The 17,604-nt window shown below is 59.5% G+C and overlaps 1 protein-coding gene across 6 annotated transcripts; it reads left to right on the forward strand.

Moving 5' to 3' along the window:
* Positions 1-1,557: 1,557 nt before the first annotated feature.
* Positions 1,558-17,212, forward strand: Tle2 (TLE family member 2, transcriptional corepressor). Of its 6 annotated transcripts, none has more exons than XM_055607598.1 (21): positions 1,558-1,692; positions 2,360-2,998; positions 3,106-3,203; positions 3,551-3,614; positions 3,835-3,879; positions 5,046-5,108; positions 7,539-7,613; positions 7,754-7,937; positions 8,159-8,178; positions 8,920-9,027; positions 9,927-9,971; positions 10,251-10,400; positions 12,299-12,437; positions 12,927-13,084; positions 13,555-13,625; positions 13,790-14,039; positions 14,143-14,390; positions 14,462-14,609; positions 15,337-15,487; positions 16,135-16,211; positions 16,983-17,212. In XM_055607598.1, the coding sequence occupies exons 2-21, from the start codon at positions 2,975-2,977 to the stop codon at positions 17,088-17,090; spliced, it is 2,226 nt and encodes a 741-aa protein (XP_055463573.1). In that variant the 5' UTR covers positions 1,558-1,692; positions 2,360-2,974; the 3' UTR covers positions 17,091-17,212. The 6 variants fall into 6 exon arrangements, with proteins under 6 accessions (XP_055463573.1, XP_055463574.1, XP_055463575.1 ...); XM_055607599.1 differs by having other exon boundaries at positions 2,886-2,998; XM_055607600.1 differs by lacking the exon at positions 1,558-1,692 and having other exon boundaries at positions 1,704-2,621; positions 2,886-2,998.
* The last annotated feature ends 392 nt before the right edge of the window (positions 17,213-17,604 follow it).

The raw sequence follows: 17,604 nt of genomic DNA on the forward strand, positions 1-17,604 counted from the left end.
GGGGTTCCAGGGCCTCCGGGGATCAGAAGTTCTCTGACCCCAAGAGCTGGGAGTCAGGAATCGGCGGCGCCTGGGGGTGGCGTGTGGGACGTACTGTTTTCTCAGACTCCCCGGGAGCCAGTGTGATCCTTGGTCTCGCCCCACTGCCCGCTTCAGTTCTGAGCCAGGCCCTGCTGGGGTGGGGTGGGGTGTCTGTGGCCTGGACAGCCACAGGGACAGAACGACCTACAAGGAAAAACGATCACTAGAGAGTAGACCAGTCTCACAGAAACCAGGACGGAGGAGTAAAGGTGAGTTCCGGGTAGCAGGTGCTGGGAGATGCTTCAGGTGTACCAGGAGAGGCCTTTGCAGGGGAGAAGCTGAGTGGTCGGAGCCGGGAGAGAATGTTCCACGGAGAAGGAACCGCTCACTGTACGGCATCTGCGAAGGTTTGAGGCTGGACCAGGCTGGTCTCACTCCAGAGACTGACTCCACTCCTGACCACGCCCCTCGCTGGGTCACTCTAGGCGGGGCTCCACCCTGACCACGCCCCCAGCCTCTCCCTGGGAGATTCTAGGCGGGGCTGCATCCTGACCACGCCCCCAGCCCTCACTGGGGAATTCTAGGCGGGGCTCCACCCTGACCACGCCCTCAGCCCCCACTGGGGGATTCTAGGCGGGGCTCCACCTGACCACGCCCCCAGCCCCTCACTGGGGATTCTAGGCGGGGCTCCACCCTGACCACGCCCCGAGCCCCTCACTGGAGATTCTGGGCGGGGCTCCACCCTGACCACGCCCCCAGCCCCTCACTGGGGAATTCTAGGCGGGGCTCTACCTGACCACGCCCCCGGCACCCTCACTGGGGAATTCTAGGCGGGGCTCCGCCCTGACCACGCCCTCAGCCCCCACACTCGGAGATTGTACGTGGTAGTGGCTCTCCATGGAGTTAGTGAACGCTCAAGAGGGCTAATCTTTGGGTCTTTCTTACTGTCACTTTCTGGGCCCACGGACTTTGTAAGGTTCCATCTACGACGTCAGCTTCACGGAGCCCTCCCTCACACATATGGCACCAGCGGCTCGTGTTTGTTACCCTCTGTCATCGCCTGTCTACATTCTTGCTGTGGACACGCGGCTCCTGACCAGACAGCTGTGATCTTGGCTGGTTTGTGGCTCATCTCCCGGTTTGATCAGAGAGAGCTCCGATCTGTCCTTTCACGCTGGAAGTCCTGGGTTTCGGCTAATATCCTTCCGCTACAGAGCACTGTCCACGAGTCCCGCAGAGGCCCTTGTCCCCTGTAGATAACAGAAGTCCAAATGTTAGTCTGGGTGTGAGGTCTTTTCCCCATGATCGTGACCCACTGTTTCCCGGCGCATAGCAGTCCACAGGCATAATACAGGCATAATACATTTTACTGATGACAGAACGATGAGGTTTCTTCCTCCCTTTCTTTATTTTGTTTTTCCTCCCCGCCCCCCCGCCCCATTTATTTACTTTTTTAATTGTTTCACAGCCTGTTCCAGGGTTTTGGTTTTGGGACAGGGTTTCTCTGTGTATCCTTGACTATCCTGGAACTCGCTCTCAGAGACCCGCCTGCCTCTGCCTCCTGAGTCCTGGGATTAAAGCCGTGCACCACCAACGCCTGCTTCTGGGGTTTCTTCAGTGTAAAACTATTGAGTAAAGAGCTGTCCGGTTCTGCCAGATTTGGAAACAAAGGTTGGTTCCTGGGAAGGGTTCTCTGGTGACAAGTGGCTTCTCAGCTCTGAGAGACACAGTTGGGCTCATTCAGACTTGAATGAGCCCAAATGCACAGGCCTGTCATCCCAGCTGAGAAAGGGGCTGAGACAGGGTTCCAAGCTCAGGTTTTGGAGAGGCAACTTATCAGGGCCTTGTCTTCAAAAGTAAAAGGGGCGGAGCCCCCGCCTAGACTCTCCAGTGAGGGGCTGGGGGCGTGGCGAGGGTGGGGCCCCGCCCAGAATGCCCCAGTGAGGGCTGGGGGCGTGGTCAGGGTGGAGCCCCGCCTAAGATGCTCTGGTTTTCTGTACTAAGTTTGAGGTGTCTGGTCTCAGCCTCACGGAGGAGGCCACCCAATTGTCTGGGAGTGGTACCAGCATGCAGGTCAGCCCTGGGCTCTGAGCCTGGCCAGGCTGCCCTGGGCTCCGTCCTGGTCCTCCCCAAAGTCGGGGCAGCATTGGCTGGCAAGCGTAGCCTGGGTCTGCCCTTCTGGGACAGGTGTGTGTCTCTACCTCGTGCCTGAGGGTGTTTATCCTTCATGGGCGCAGTGTCTCTCTGGGTCAGAGAAGCCACTGGCAGCCCCAGGGCCCCCAAAGCGCGCACTGAGATTTTTTTTCCCCCTAACTTCTCTCTCTCTCTCTCTTTCGAGTGGGGGTGGAGCGGGAACACTAGGTTCCAACCCACGCCTCAGTTTCCCCAGCGGGTCTTGGGAGCCGAGGAAGCAAAGCAGGCGGGGGCGGTGGTGCCACCTTAAGGCGGGTCCCGCCCGCGGCTCCCAGCCGAGCCCCGCGGAGGGAGGCGGCTCCGCAGCCACCGCGGCCACCAGCGCCGACCCCGGGCGGCGGCCAAGGACCTGCGGTGCAGACTGCAGCTGCCCCCGGGCTGGACGATCCGGGGCGCGCTGGCGGGAGGTGGGGGCGCAGCGCGGGGTCCGCGTCCCTTGCCCCGGTAGGCTCTCCCTGGCTGCTCTTTCTTTGCGTAAAAAAATCCCTCCCCCAGCTCCGGCTTCTCTCCCGGCTTTTCCAGCCTCAGTCTCTCTGCACCCCAGCTCTAGCTTTGCACCCCAAATTCTACCACCAGCTCCGCCCCCGCACCCCACATTCTATCCCCAGCCCTGCCGCGCATCTCACATTCTCTTCCCAACCCCAGCACTGCACCCTAAATTTCTCTCCCAGCTCTAGCTCTGCACCCCAGTTTTTCTTTTGCCACATCTCAAGCCTCCGCGAAGCTGGGGGGACCCTTCTCCCACCCGTCCATCAACAGGATGTACCCCCAGGGAAGGCACCCGGTGAGTACGCAGACCTCCAGGCTGCAGGAGGTGGGGACGAAGGAGGGAACCCCTACCTGCTGGTGCCCTGGAACTCACCCCATGCCCTTCCCCTCTGCCCCTCTCAGAGCCCTCTGCAATCTGGCCAGCCTTTCAAGTTCTCAGTCCTGGAGATCTGTGACCGGATCAAAGAGGAATTCCAGTTTCTCCAAGCTCAATACCACAGGTGAGGGGGCCCCAGCTCTGGGCACTGGGAGGCCCCAGGGATGTGTGTGCTCGAGCGGGGCATCCTGGAGAGGGTGTGGTCTCCGGGGCAAGGGGCGGAGTTCACCCCCGGGCCTACCGGAGGGCTTCCTGGTAGAGGTGGTTCTCCCAGGGTGAGGTGAGTAGGTTCTAGGAAAGCCTTCCCTGAGGAAGGGTTTGATCCCGGGAGAGTAGGCCTGACCTCACCAGGGCTGGGAACAGTGTCCAAAAAAGTGGGGAACAGGCATCCCCCACCTGTCACTGTGGAAACTGACCCATGTGGGCTGTGGCAAGGGAGCTCCCCCTTTTCTGTCTGATCTTCCCACCCAGCCTCAAGCTGGAGTGTGAGAAGCTGGCCAGCGAGAAGACAGAAATGCAAAGGCATTACGTGATGGTAAGGTCCACCCTGTCCCTTCTGTGTGTACCCCTCCCTCCCCCCACCCCCCACCCCGTCTTAGGGACTGCCTGCTTGTCCCATCTCTCTGAGCCCAACCATGATCCCCCAACTGGGTCCACATGAGACATCTGTGTCCTGCCCCCCCCCCCAGCTGGGCCCCTCAGGGCTCCCAGGGTGGGCTGGCTGTCCACACTGGCCAAGACTGTCTCCTTTGCAGTACTACGAGATGTCCTACGGGCTCAACATTGAGATGCATAAGCAGGTGACTGCGGGGGCGGGGCGTCTGGGGGAGGGCTCAGCACACTCGTGGGGGCCTGGCCTCCTCGGGCATCTGCCGGGAGATTTTAGTCTGTGACAGGAAGTAGTCTCAGCACTTAGGGAAGGCGGCCTGAGTGGGAAGAGCAGGGGGAGTGGAGGGTCCCCACAAAGGAGGGCCTGGGCCCTAGGCCAAGATGGTCTTGGAGGCAACTTCCGTCCCAGTAGGGGCTCCATTGCAGTGCAGACACTCTGCAGCTGTGTGATAGACCTTGGGAGCCTGTGATGGACCCTGGGAGCCTGTGATGGATTCCAGAAGGTCATGAGGACTCAAGGTTCTGAGATAGCCCTGAAGGTTCTGAGGGCTGGTTCTGAGATAGCCCTGAAGGTTCTGAGAACTGAAGGTTCTGAGAACTCAGGGTTCTGAGCTAGCCCTGAAGGTTGGTTCTGAGCTAGCCCTGAAGGTTGGTTCTGAGATAGCATTCCAAGTTACAAAGTTGGTCCCAGGCTCTAAGCATGTGGTGCTGGGGTTCTGAAATGTACTCTGGGTTGTAGAGATTGACCCCAGAGGTCTGTAGCTAACCCTGGGTCCCCAAAGTGGCCAGCAGCTCTAGGGGTTCCTGAGGGCCCAGAGACCTGCAGATGAATGGATTTATAGACTCTGCCCCTGAGACCCATGGCAGAGCCCAGTGTTGGGCTCCCTGCTGTTAGAAGAAGAATGGATGGGGATTGTGGGTACCGGCGTGCCTGGCCTGCCATATGCTTCCCTGGGTTTCCGTGGGCCTCAGTGCTGATGTGAGCAGTGGGAGGGCCGCCCCCCCCCCCCGTCCATACAGTAACTGCCCTTCCCTGGTGGAGGACACGGGTCCAGTTGGGAACCAGAGGAGACCACAGAGCACCCCCAAAGGGCATGCCAGCTGGGCACACGCCCTTTCACACAGCTTCTCTAGGACGTTGGAAGATGGCCACAGTGCGGCCTTGAGAAGCTGTTGGTCTAAGCTGGCATCTCTGAGGGCTTCCTGGGGCAATGGGGAGGGGGTGTCTCTGGCTGGCAGCATAGGGAGGCCACGACTCCGCTGGCAGTCAGCTCACAAATGCCCGGGACACCCGGGGGCTGGGTGATGGAGGTGGCTGTCTCCTCTGGACCCATCCAACTTGTTGCTTCCCTGCCAGGCTGAGATCGTGAAACGCCTCAGCGCGATCTGCGCCCAGATAGTCCCATTCCTCACGCAGGAGGTGAGTGTGCCTGTGCGGAGCATGTGGGGAAGGGAAGGGACAGGGCGGGTGTCCTGGGCCCAGAACATGCTGTGCAATGGCTGCCGCACTGAAGGGACCAAGTGGATTGAGGGTGAGGACCAGGGACTTTTCTGCTCCTCACATATCTGTGTGCGCATGCCTGAGGATGCCAGAGGTCAGTCTCGGTGTCCTTCTTCTGTGCCATCCATCTTCATTTGCTTTTAGCACAATTTTATGTATTTATTTAATTTTATTTGTACGGGTGTTTTGCCTGCAGAGCTGTGCGCTGCATGTGTGCAGTACCCTCAGGGGCCAGAAGAGGGCGTCAGGTTCTCTGGAGTTGGAGTCACAAGTGATTTGTGAGCCACTGTGTGGGTGCCAGGAATGGAACTCTGGTCTCTGAGAGAGCAGCCAGTGCTCTTAACTACTGAGCCAACCCATTATTTACTTTTTTTTGGGGGGGGGAATGAGTGGGCCATAGCACACGTGTGGAGGCCAGGGGCCAGCTTGCCAGAGCGGGTCCTCTCCTCCCGCTCTGTGGTTCTCAGGGATGGAACTGAGGTTGTCAGCAGGCTTGGCCGCAGTCATTTTCACCTACTGAGCCATCTCACCACACCACAGCCCTTTAATAGACCAGACTCTTGGCTGGCCTGAAAGTTCGCCAGGCTGGGGATGCCGTCTAGCCAGCTCTGTCTCCTCACCCATGCTGGATGCAGGCATGTACCACCGTGCCTGGCTTTCCTCGGGGCTTCTGGGAGCTGGAATCTGGTCCTCAGGCTCACACGCTCCCTCTCCTCACAACCCTGGCTCTCTGCTCCGAATGGCTAGCTAGGGGGACACCTGCCCCTCACTGCTCACACCTGCAGGTGTGTGTCCTGGCTGGTGACCTTACGCAGGGCTCGTGCCCCTCTCCTGGTTAGCGTGTCCTGAGGGTTAGGTGAACAAGCGCAGGGCTAATCCTTACAGAAGGTGCTTGGGGGATGGGCCACACACCAGGTTCTCCTCAGGTTCACGCCTGAGGACCCTGAAGTCATCAGACCCAGGGCCGTGGGGTGGGAGAGGTGAGCAGGGCCTGGGACAGAGCTCCAAGGCACGTGGTTGGAAGGTTCTGGAGACTGATGTCGGGGAAGGCCGCGCAGCCCTGTGAATGAGCATCATGCCTCAGAGCCGTGGGCTTGAAGTGGCTCAGAAGAGTAAATTCTGTCAGGTGTTGTTAGTCCAGTGATTTTGAAAACACAGAGTCACTGTGGACAGAGGGGGGCTGCTGTGAGCTGCTCGTTGAAACATCAGAAAGCTTCCGTGGCCAGTAGAAGCAATGCCTCACTCCCGCTGGCCACAGGACCTTGGTGTTGGCCGTTGCCTCTTCTGTGTGGAGATGTTCCTCCAGGCACATGCGCAGGTCCCACTTCAGGGTGGTCACACTGGGTACCCCACAGAGCCAGCAACCTCAGAGTTCTTCTGTGGAACCCGCTACCCCTGAGCGTAGGCGACAGATCACCTCACAGTGAGGCCAGGGGTACACCTCGCCACCCCACGTCCCACGTAGGGCCACGGGCCATGTGTGCTCCAGTCTATTGAAATCATCTGTGTTTGATGCTGCTAGTGCTGGGTGGGCCCTCTCCCACACTGAGCGCCCAGCCCTGGGCTGCTCCTGGGGTGGGTGCTTGGCATCTGTGAGTACTTGGAAAGTGGGTGCTTGTTTATGACACAGCTTTTTACAGGGCTGGAGCGGGGCATCACGCTGAGCTCCTGGCAAGGGCTTAGTGGCTGGGACCCTGCCCAGCAGCCCTCAGGATGTCCTACAGAGCGCTGCCTGCGGCTTCTGCCCCAGAGCCTGGGGAAGAGGCCCGGACTCTGAGCTGTCAGTTCCCATCATCCCAACTGTCATCCCAGCACTTGGGAGGCTGAAGCAGGAGGATTGCTGGGAGCTTGAGATCAGACTGGGCTGGGAGTGAGATCCTGCCTCAAAAACCAGAGAGGGGCTGGGAAGGTGGTCCAGTGGGTAAAGCTCTTGCTGAGTTCAGATCCCCAGCACCTGGAAGAAGACAAGCATGGTGGCTCTCACCATGGGAGACAGGACAGCAGACCCTGAGGCCGCTGGCCAGACCCCAGCTGGGCTGTGAGACCCCATGTCAAAACAAGGTGGAAGGCAGCCAGCAGCTGCTTCTGCCCTCAACATACAGAGACAGAGAAACAAAGAGACAGAGTCAGATAGACAGGGACAGAGAGAAAGGCAGAGAGACAGACAGAGACACAAGAGAGATAAAGACACACAGATAAGCAGAGACACAGAAAGAGACAGATAGACGGAGACACACACACAGAGACAGACAGACTGAGATGCACAGAGAGAGGCAGGCAGACGGACAGATGGACAGAGGCAGGCTGGGCCGCCCTGTTGTCCACTCAGCACCCCTCCCACCCCGGCAGCACCAGCAGCAGGTCCTCCAGGCCGTGGACCGAGCCAAGCAGGTGACCGTGGGGGAACTGAACAGCCTCCTGGGGGTGAGTTCCTGCCCCTCCTCGGGGACGCCCTGCGCCCAGCCCGGGCACCCTATGGGTGCTAACCTGCATTCATGCCCGTTTGCCCTCCTTGCACCCCTGCCCCTGCCCCCGCCCCCCGCCGCTGTCCTCTCCCCCTTCAGCAGCAGAACCAGCTCCAGCCGCTCTCCCACGCTCCCCCTGCGCCGCTCACCCCTCGCCCGGCCGGCCTGGTGGGTGCCGGGGCCACGGGGCTGCTGGCCCTGTCCGGGGCGCTGGCTGCACAGGCTCAGCTGGCGGCTGCCGCCAAGGAAGACCGCGTGGGTTCGGACCCCGAAGGGTCCAGAGGTGAGTGGGTGGCCAGGGCGACCCTGGAGGGGAGGAGAATGGCTAGTGGAGGCTGCATCTGTGGGGGTCTCCTTGGGAACACCTCTGGCTGTCTCTGGGCGTCTCCCCGGGATGTGGGAGGCCGGCAGCGCGTTCTGACCGGGAAGGGGCTGTTCTGTACTCTGAAGCCCTGTACCAACCCTTAATTGTCTGTTTTCTCTTGGCTTCCTGCCGTTCGCCAGTGGACAGAGCTGTGAGCAGGGTGAGTGACATCTGTGACAATTTGCCTATGTTCATGTGGTTGGGGGGGGTTGCTCGGCAAGTCCCCAGGCCTTCACCGCCTGGGGCTGGATGATCCCTGTGCCACCACACCCTGTGCACGTGGTGCTGGGCCTGGTGGACGAGGTGCAAGCGCCGTTATTCCAAAACAGGGTCTCACTATGCAGCCCTAGCCAGCCTCCAGCTCAGAGACCCCCCTGCCTCTGCTTTTTGGGTTCTGGGATTAGAATTGTACACCACCAAGCCAGCTATGGTTATTAATTTGGGGCATGGTCTTGCTTGTAGTCCACGCTTCGTTGGACTCATGGCAATCCTTCTGCCTCAGTCTCTTAAGTTTTGCTATACTGGAGTGCCTCAGCAAGACCCTCCTGGGTCCTCATGCAGGCTCTCCTCGGCCTTGGTCTGGCTCTGCTGAGAGTTCCCATCCCTCTCAAGGGGTGGCTATCGGTGTTTGGTGGGTTAAGAGTCCCACTGTAATGCATTTTCATGGGACTCCGTTTCCCCACATGTCCAATAGGATTATCTATTGCTGCATTAGCTTACAGAGGCAGAGAATTAAGCACTGAGACTGAGAGAGAACCCCTGCCTAGAATCCCCCAGTGAGGGGCTGGGGGCGTGGTCAGGGTGGAGCCCTGCCTAGAATTCCCCAGTGAGGGTCACTCATTGTCGGCTGAGAATAGTCTGAGAACCCACCTACACTGTTCCCCCTCCTGTCCCCCTGTAGAGTGCTTCACCCTCCCCTCCTGAGAGTCTGGTGGAAGAGGAGCACCCTAGCAGTCGTGGTGGCAATGGCAAGCAGCAGAGAGAAGACAAGGATCTGTCAGGGCCTTATGTGAGCTCGGGACAGAGAAGCAGAGAACTGGGGTGGACTGAGATGGACCCAGACTGGCTCCTGGTCAGATCCATGGGAACTCGTGATGCTCACTCTATAGCCCTCTGTAGCCTCACATAGTTTGTGGAGCACCTGCCAATCAAAAAACGCTTCGTCCTACTAGGCTTCACTGCTAAGTGTCTGTAGCCTATGGGCCATGCAGCTGTCCTGATATATTTCCACTGTGGGCTGAGGTGCTGGCAGTGCTCAGAGGGAGAGCACCTGCCTAGAAATCCCCAGTGAGGGGCTGGGGGCGTGGTCACGGCTAAGCCCCACCTAGAATCCCCAAGTGAAAGGGCTGGGGGCGTGGTCAGGGTGGAGCCCCCCTACAATCCCCCAGTGAGGGGCTGGGGGCGTGTTCAGGGGTGGAGCCCCGCCTACAATCCCCCAGTGAGAGTCTGGGGACATGGCTTAGGGACAGAGAGCTTCCAGGAGACCCTGGGCGCCATCCTCAGCAGCTCAAAGGAAGGTGTGCTTGGGAGGAAAGTGGGAGACAGCAATTCTGCAGAATTCAGAATTCAGGCCCCTCCAGGTGTGGTCTGTCTTGCTGTCTGGGTCCGGAATCAGGTCCAGCATCTGGGAGTGAAGCTGGAACTCAGTGTTCCTCCAGAGGGCAGTGGGAGCCGGAGAGGGTTATAGAACAGAGGTCGCAAGGTCGAAGGGAGCCTCCCGGGCAAGCGAGGGCCAGCTCCTTGAAGGCAGCGAGGCCGGGGGAGGGGGGCGGCTTGGGAGTGGGTCGGAGATGGACCCACAAGCCTGCATGAGAGGTTAGTTGTGCTGAGTTGAGGCGGGGAGAGGGCTGCGCATGGGTGTGGAGGCAGGGGCATGACCGAGGCTGAGCACTCTCTGTCCTCCCCTAGGAAAGTGATGAAGACAAGAGTGATTACAACCTGGTCGTGGACGAGGTGAGACAGTGGGTCCTGGCTGGGCAAGGGAGGGACGGAATTCCTGGCTGTGTCTGGCACACTTAGACTGGGGAGTGTGGAGCAGGCTGTTTGGAGGACTCTGGAGGAATGCCAGTTACAGCACAGGTGGGGAAACTGAGGCCCGAGGGACTGTGGAAGTCGTGAGGCCAAGCCCCACCGTGGAGGCTCCCAGTTTCCCGCGGAGTGGAGGGCCACGTGGCGGCTGTGGGAGCCTGTCCCTCTTCAAGCTTCCCCTCAATGACACCTTCTCAAATTCAGGACCAACCCTCAGAGCCCCCCAGCCCTGAGACCACCCCCTGTGGAAAGGGGCCCGTCTGCATGTCTGCTCGCAGGGACCTTGCAGACAGTCCGGCCTCCCTGGCCTCCAGTTTGGGCTCACCGCTCCCGAGAAGCAAAGACCTGGCCCTGGTAAGGAAGAGGGTGGGGGGTGTGAAACTCACTTTATTCACCGCAGGGTGGCCTGGAAACAGACACAGGACAAAGCAACCAGGCTAGGGCAGTGTGGGCTCTCACAGCGTCGTCCGCTTGTTTTCGTTTTGTTTTATTTGGAGACAGTATCTCAGCCTCCGACTCTTCGTATGGTCTCGGATGGCATTGAATCCTAAACCTCCTGCTTCTACCTCCCCAGTTCTGAGTGACTAATGACTTTTTTCTCTTGACTCTTTGGGCCCATTTTCCCCCCCCAGAAGACTCTGATGAGCCTCAGGAACCATTTTAAAAGCAACTTAGTGACCAAGCTGGGCAAGGAAATAGGACCCGAGTGGGGTCACTCACTTTCCACAATGGCCGGATCCCCAGCGCCGGCCCCTGGCTGGTGTGAGGCTCTGTCCCCAGTGTTAGGTACTCCTGGCACCCTGCAGAGATGGCCCAGAAGCCCACTCCCTCCCGGGGTCTTGCCCAGACCCTCTGCCCTCCGCTTTACCGGGGGAGAGAGATGATCTGTTTCTAGGCCTCCGCCACTGCAGGTTGCCATGGCAACCACCAGCCATAGTGTGCTCCCATTTTATCTAATCCCCTCCCTACCCAGAGAGACCTTGGGGGTGCAGGGCCGTGCTAGCCCTCTGGAGAAGCCCCCAAGGCGTCCCTCAGACCACCAGGGTCACCTCAGAGTGTGGACCTGTGTGGGAGTCAGCCAGGCCAGATGGTGAGGGGAGTCCCCCGGGGTGCAGCAGGCCAGCCAGCACCAAGGAGCTGGAGGCTGCAGGATCCAGAATCCAAAGTCAGCTTAGGGCTAGCCTCGGCTGCCTGAGTCCTTGCCTCACAAAATATGTCTCCGAAAGCCAGAGGCCTGGCTAGCGCCCGATTTATCAAGTCTCCCCCTGGGGAGGGACAGAGGTGGGTGATGCACCCCGCCTGGGGCTGAAGACCCCGCTTGAGCCAAAGGCCCCATTGCTCTGGCAGCCTGTGATTTTCTTCAATTGTTTTTGAGACAGGGTCTCACTCTGTAGACCAGGCTGGCCTGGAGCTCACAGAGATCCACCTCCCTCTGCTCTGAGGTGCTGGGATTGAAGGCTGTCTCTAAATTAAAACCTTTTTTTAAAGCCAGGTGGTAGTGGCCCGTCTTTAGTTCCAGTCGGGAGACAGAGGCAGATCCCTGAGTTCGAGGCCAGCCTGGTCTACAGAGTGAGTTCCAGAGCAGCCAGGGCTACACAGAGAGACCCCCCCACCTGAAAAAAAAAACCCAAAAAACAAATAAAAAACATTTTAAAAACTGTGTATGTCTCTGTGTGTGTTTGTGTGAACACAAGTGTTGTATGTGCGTATGGAGGTCAGAGGTCAACTCTAGGGAGTCTGTTCTCCTTTTACCATGTGGGATTTTGGGATTGAACACAGATTGTGTCTGTGTTTGTGTCTCTCTCTGTGTGTATGTACATGTGTCTGTGTGTGTGTTTGTGTGTCTGTGTGTCTATGTGTTGTGCCTGTGTATGTCTGTGTCTGAGTGTGTGTGTGTCTCTTTGTGTGGGGGGTTTGGGACTGAACACAGATTATGTGTCTGTGGGTATGGGTCTGTGTCTCTGTGTGTGTGTCTGTGGGTGTGGGTCTGTGTCTGTCTGTGTGTGTCTGAGGGTGTGTGTCTGTGGGTGTGGGTCTGTGTCTGTCTGTGTCTGTGAGTGTGGGTCTGTGTCTCTGTCTGTGTGTGTGTCTGTGGGTCTGTGTGTGTCTGTGGGTGTGGGTCTGTGGGTGTGGGTCTGTGTCTGTGGGTCTGTGTCTCTCTGTCTGTGTGTGTGCGTGTGCACGCACCCTCGCTCTCCTCTGCTGGCCTCAGAGTGGGCTCTGCAGTGACAGGAGCCTTTCTTTCTCCACAGACGGATCTTCCCACGGGCACTTCTGCCTCCAGGTCCTGTGGCCCCTCCCCACCCCAGGACTCATCCACCCCGGGGCCCAGCTCCGCCAGTCACCTCTGCCAGGTAGCGGCTCAGGCAGCTCCGTCTTCAGATGGCATCGGTGAGTCCCTGCCTGCCCAGTGTACCAGGTACAAAGGGGGAGAGAGGCTGGGGTGGCATACGCATTTAATTGGGTGGGGGAGGGTTCAAGGCCAGCCTGGGCTACATAACGAGACCCTGCCTGAAAAAAATAAAGTAAATCAAACAAAGGGTGAGAGAGGCTCGTGGCTTGGGCCTCAGGCCCCTAATTTCCTACCTACAACTTCTTTTAACCCCCAGCCAGATGTTGCTCTGGGCCTGGGTTTCCTTGTTGCCACTGCTTAGGAAAGGAAACTGAGTCCTAGAGTCAAAGCGACTTGCCCGATTGATTGTGAGACAAGTGTGTGCCTTCACCAGCTCTGTGACCTCAAGCTAGTGGCCCAAGCTCTCTGCTCCTTGGTTTCATCCTCTCTGTGGGTCTGGGGTTTTGAAGACCGTGTAGGAGTTCACCAGCTGGAGGGCAGGGAAAGCGGGATTTGAGTGTCTGAACGTGTATCCCGGCCCTTCTCAGCCCTGAGGAGCCCCCTGACCCTGTCCAGCCCCTTCACCTCATCCTTCAGCCTGGCCCACAGCACCCTCAACGGGGACCTGTCCGTGCCCAGCTCCTACGTCAGCCTCCACCTGTCCCCCCAGGTCAGCAGCTCTGTCGCATATGGACGCTCACCCCTGGTGAGTCCTCAGGGTCCAGACCACCAAGGATGGTCAGCAGAGCTGGGGGGGGGGGGGAGAGGGAGAAGCCAGGATAAGTAAGAAGCGTGCTTTCCTGGCCCGCACAAAGCCTGGGGCGCCATCCCAGCACCGTCTGAACTGGGCGTGTGGTGCCGCTTTGTCACCCCCCCGGCACTCAGGAGGCGGAGGCAGGCAGATCAGGAGTTCAAGGCCAGCCCCCACATAAACCCCCACTTCAGAAAAGAATGGGGAAAGAGGAGGCCCCGTCCAGCGTCCATGTGGGAAGCTGAGCTCCCAGCCCCTCACTCGAGGGGCTAAGGCTGGGTTCAAGAGCCTGCCCAGGAGGCTATTTAAAAAGCCCAAGTAGTCATTCCGCAGGGGTTCTGCTTGACTGGGGAGGGGTGTGGGCTGGAACCTGGGTGAAGGGTGCTGCACGCCCTGCCCCGGGACACGTCTCTGGCCTCCGGCAGATGGCATTCGAGTCACACCCACATCTTAGAGGCTCGTCCATCTCCTTGCCTGGCATCCCCGGGGCTAAGCCGTGAGTACCACAGGGCCGCGCCGTCCCCAAGGCGTGTGGGAGGCAAGGGTCCCTGGGAACATGCCTGTGTTTCACCCTGAGTACCTGTCCCTGCCATCCGGGGCCCCTGTGCAGGGCTGGGCCAGGCCGGGCCGCCCACCCTCCGGTCCCCGCGGCCTCCACAGGGCTTACTCCTTCCACGTGTCCGCGGATGGCCAGATGCAGCCAGTGCCCTTCCCGTCTGACGCCCTGGTGGGCACCGGCATCCCTCGCCACGCCCGGCAGCTGCACACGCTGGCCCACGGCGAGGTGGTGTGTGCCGTCACCATCAGCGGCTCCACGCAGCACGTGTACACGGGCGGCAAGGGCTGCGTGAAGGTGTGGGACGTGGGCCAGCCGGGCAGCAAGACACCCGTGGCCCAGCTGGACTGCCTGGTGAGGGCGGGGCCGGTATGGGCGGGGCCGAGCGGGGCGGGGGGACGGGGCTGTGGAGACCTGGCAGAGCGCCAACCCCCTGGCCTGCTTCTGGCCCTGGCAGAACCGCGACAACTACATCCGTTCCTGTAAGCTGCTCCCCGACGGCCAGAGCCTCATCGTAGGCGGCGAGGCCAGCACCCTGTCCATCTGGGACCTGGCAGCACCCACGCCGCGCATCAAGGCAGAGCTGACCTCCTCCGCCCCGGCCTGCTACGCGCTGGCCGTCAGCCCCGACGCCAAGGTCTGCTTCTCCTGCTGCAGCGACGGCAACATTGTAGTCTGGGACCTGCAGAACCAGGCCATGGTCAGGTGCGTGTGGCGGCCCGGGAGTGGGGGGTCGCAGCTGGCTGCAGACCTGGACGCCTGCCCTCCCTCCGCAGACAGTTCCAGGGCCACACAGACGGGGCCAGCTGCATTGACATATCGGACTATGGGACCCGGCTGTGGACCGGCGGCCTGGACAACACGGTGCGCTGCTGGGACCTACGTGAGGGGCGCCAGCTTCAGCAGCATGACTTCAGCTCCCAGGTGCCCCCACCATCCTGGGCCTCACCCAGCCTGCCCCTCCCCAGCCTGAACCACGACAGGACACCGGGTCTGTGGAGATGGCCTCATGGGCAAAGGTGCCCAGCGAGCACAAGGACTTGAGTTCAAGTCCCCAGAATCTGCATAAGAAGCTGGGCAGTTACAGGCATAAAGAACCGGCCTGTGACCCCAGGCTTGTGGAGGCAGGGGAGGGCCAGATCAGTCCACTGAATGAGCTCCACGGTCAGGGAGAGCCTCTGCCTCAAACACAAGGTGGAGGAGCTGGGTGTGATGACACAGCTCGGGGAGGCGGGCAGGGCGGGGAGGCGGGCAGGGCGGGGAGGCGGGCAGCTGGGGAGGCGGGCAGGTGGATCTTTGAGAATTCAGCCTGAAAGCTACATGCCGAGTTCCAAGCTGGCCAGAGCCATAGTGAGAACGTCTCAAAAATACAAAATAACAATGACCACCACCAAGGGAAGAGTGACTCAGTGCTCAGCCTCTTTTCCCTTTCTTCCCCCAACCACCATCAGTCCGAAGCCAGGCTCAGCCCTGGCCCCTGAGCCGCCTGTGTGGCGCCCTCTGCCCAGCATCCTGCCGTTATGCACATCTCCCGTTAGTGCTAAAGTGCGACAGCCACCATTGGCCACCTTCTCATGCTCACGTGGGGCACCCCTGGGTCTCCAGCGTCACGAGTGGCCCGGAGGTCTCAGCACCGTCTTTCTTGCCCTAGATTTTCTCGCTGGGCCACTGTCCCAACCAGGACTGGCTGGCCGTGGGGATGGAGAGCAGTCATGTGGAGGTCCTGCATGTGCGCAAGCCGGAGAAGTACCAGCTCCGCCTGCACGAGAGCTGCGTGCTGTCGCTCAAGTTTGCTTCCTGTGGTACAGGCCAGGGGACCCCGTGGGGCAGGACGGGAAGGCTGTAAGGAAGGCTGGGGTGTCCCGAAGGCTCTCGTTAGACGATTTAGCCAGGGTTGTCCACCCAGCCGCTTACTGAGGTCAAAGCCAGTCTAACGCCCAGACACATGGATGTCACAGAAAGAAAATGGACCAAGTGAGGTGGCGCACACCTTTAAGCCCAGCGCTGGGGAGGCACAGGCGGATCTCTGAGGCCAGCCTGGTCTACAGAGTGGGTTCCAGCACAGCCAGGGCTGCACAGAGAGACCATTTCAAAAACAGAACTGTTGAAGACACCCCGTGTTGACCTCTGGCCCCCACACACCAAAGATAAAACAGTTTCAAAAACACAATGTTTTCCTCATACGAGCAGACAACTTTGAATTTTGAGACACGGTGTCTGCTGGGAAGCCCAGGCTGCCTTCGAACTCGCAGCAATCCTTCTGCCTCAGCCTCCCCCCATCCATGGCACCCATAGAGAAATGTAGCCAGTTCTCTGGGCTTGACGGGCAGCGCTCGGCTTTTTGACACTGCAGAGTAGCAGGCTTGGGGTGGGAAGCACTGGGGCACCCAGGGGTAGCTGAGCCCATCCTGGGCCCTCCCTTCCTCCCTCCTCTCTGTCCCCTCCCCAGGACGCTGGTTCGTGAGCACGGGCAAGGACAACCTGCTGAACGCCTGGAGGACACCGTATGGGGCCAGCATTTTCCAGGTACTGCCTCCCCCAACTGCCGCTGTCTCTGCAGTCTCCTGTCCTAGACGGTTCCTGTCATGGAGCCCCGCACTTCGGGTTTCTTGCTGAGCACAATGTCCAGGGTCCCCCCATGTTGTCGGTGTCAGGGCCATGCTCGTGTTCATGGCTAGCCACGCCGTGTGTGCTGGGGCCTTTTATTCCCTTCAGCCAGTGCGACAGCTGCTGCAGCGCACAGCTGCGTTTCCCTCTGGATTTTCATTTCTCTAGCGTAGACAAAGCGAAATTTGGAGAGGGGCCTGGACCTCACCTTCCTGCCTCGGCTGCCTGAGCGTGGGATGGTAGGCGTGGGGGTGCTGTAGATGGAGCCAGGGCCGCACGAGTGCTGGGCAAGCTCTCCCCGCTCAGTCCCAGGCTTCCAGGGCAACTTCTGCCAAGTCCCTTAAACCTTCTGTGGTACCCACAGTGGTCTTTCAAATTTCACATCTGCCCCGGAGCCTCCAATCCAGGGTAGCACTGTTCTGAGTTAGACCCTTTTAGTGATGTGGAATCTCTTTATGTCAACCCCTCACATGTGACGGTACCAGCGTCGCCCTGGATCCGGTGACCCAGATCTTTGATCCCAGCACTTGGAAGGGTGGGAGCAGGGCGGCGCTCTGCTGTGAAGCCATCTGAAGGAATGGGTTGGGCACATCTCTAAGTCACCTGTCACACTAGCTAGGTCCCCTGCTGGAAGGCCCTGGTCGCTTCTGGCCAAGCGCGGCTGCCCCTCACCTCTCCCCTCTCTCTCAGTCCAAAGAGTGTTCTTCTGTGTTGAGCTGCGACATCTCCAGGAACAACAAATACATCGTGACAGGCTCGGGGGACAAGAAGGCCACTGTGTATGAGGTGGTGTACTGAGCCCATCGGCCTGCATCTCCAGGTCACCTGTCCTGGACGGCCACTCGGGACACAGTTCCCTCAGCTCACACCTTGGCTCCCTCCCTCCTGGCTGGGGAAATATAACCTATTCATCAACCCGCCTTCCTCTGTGTGTGCATCAAGCTTTCAGAGGCAAGGGACCCGCTGGGTGCCGGCCTCTATTGCTCTCTTACGCCGATATTCAAACAGCATCCAGACCTCCTAACGTGGCCTGGCAGGCAGGTCAGCGAGCTCCAGACTCCCTCCACCGCCACTCAAAGCTGGATCAGGGATTCGAACTCAGGTCCTTCTGCTTGCCTGGTAATACATTACCAACTGAGTGATCTTCCTAGCTCTCTTTAGAAACAAAAAGCGGGGTGGGGGTCTGGTTTGCCCCCCAGAGATCAGATCACCTGCTTCTGCCTCCAGAGTGCTGGGATTAATAGAGAACTAAGAAGTTGGAAGGCTCAGAGCCATAAAGTCTGTCCAAAACCTGGGTAAAGAAGGGATGGAC

The sequence above is a fragment of the Psammomys obesus genome, unplaced genomic scaffold (genome assembly GCF_907164565.1).
Source record: "Psammomys obesus unplaced genomic scaffold, mPsaObe1.curated_primary_1811, whole genome shotgun sequence".
Lineage (NCBI taxonomy): Eukaryota > Metazoa > Chordata > Mammalia > Rodentia > Muridae > Psammomys > Psammomys obesus.

Bases quoted from the DNA above. Each gene is read 5' to 3' on its own strand.
- Tle2 (XM_055607598.1), top strand. From the start codon at position 2,975: ATGTACCCCCAGGGAAGGCACCCG. The intron at 2,999-3,105 runs GTGAGTACGCAG...TGCCCCTCTCAG, and splicing joins ACCCCCAGGGAAGGCACCCG to AGCCCTCTGCAATCTGGCCA. The intron at 3,615-3,834 runs GTAAGGTCCACC...TCTCCTTTGCAG, and splicing joins TGCAAAGGCATTACGTGATG to TACTACGAGATGTCCTACGG.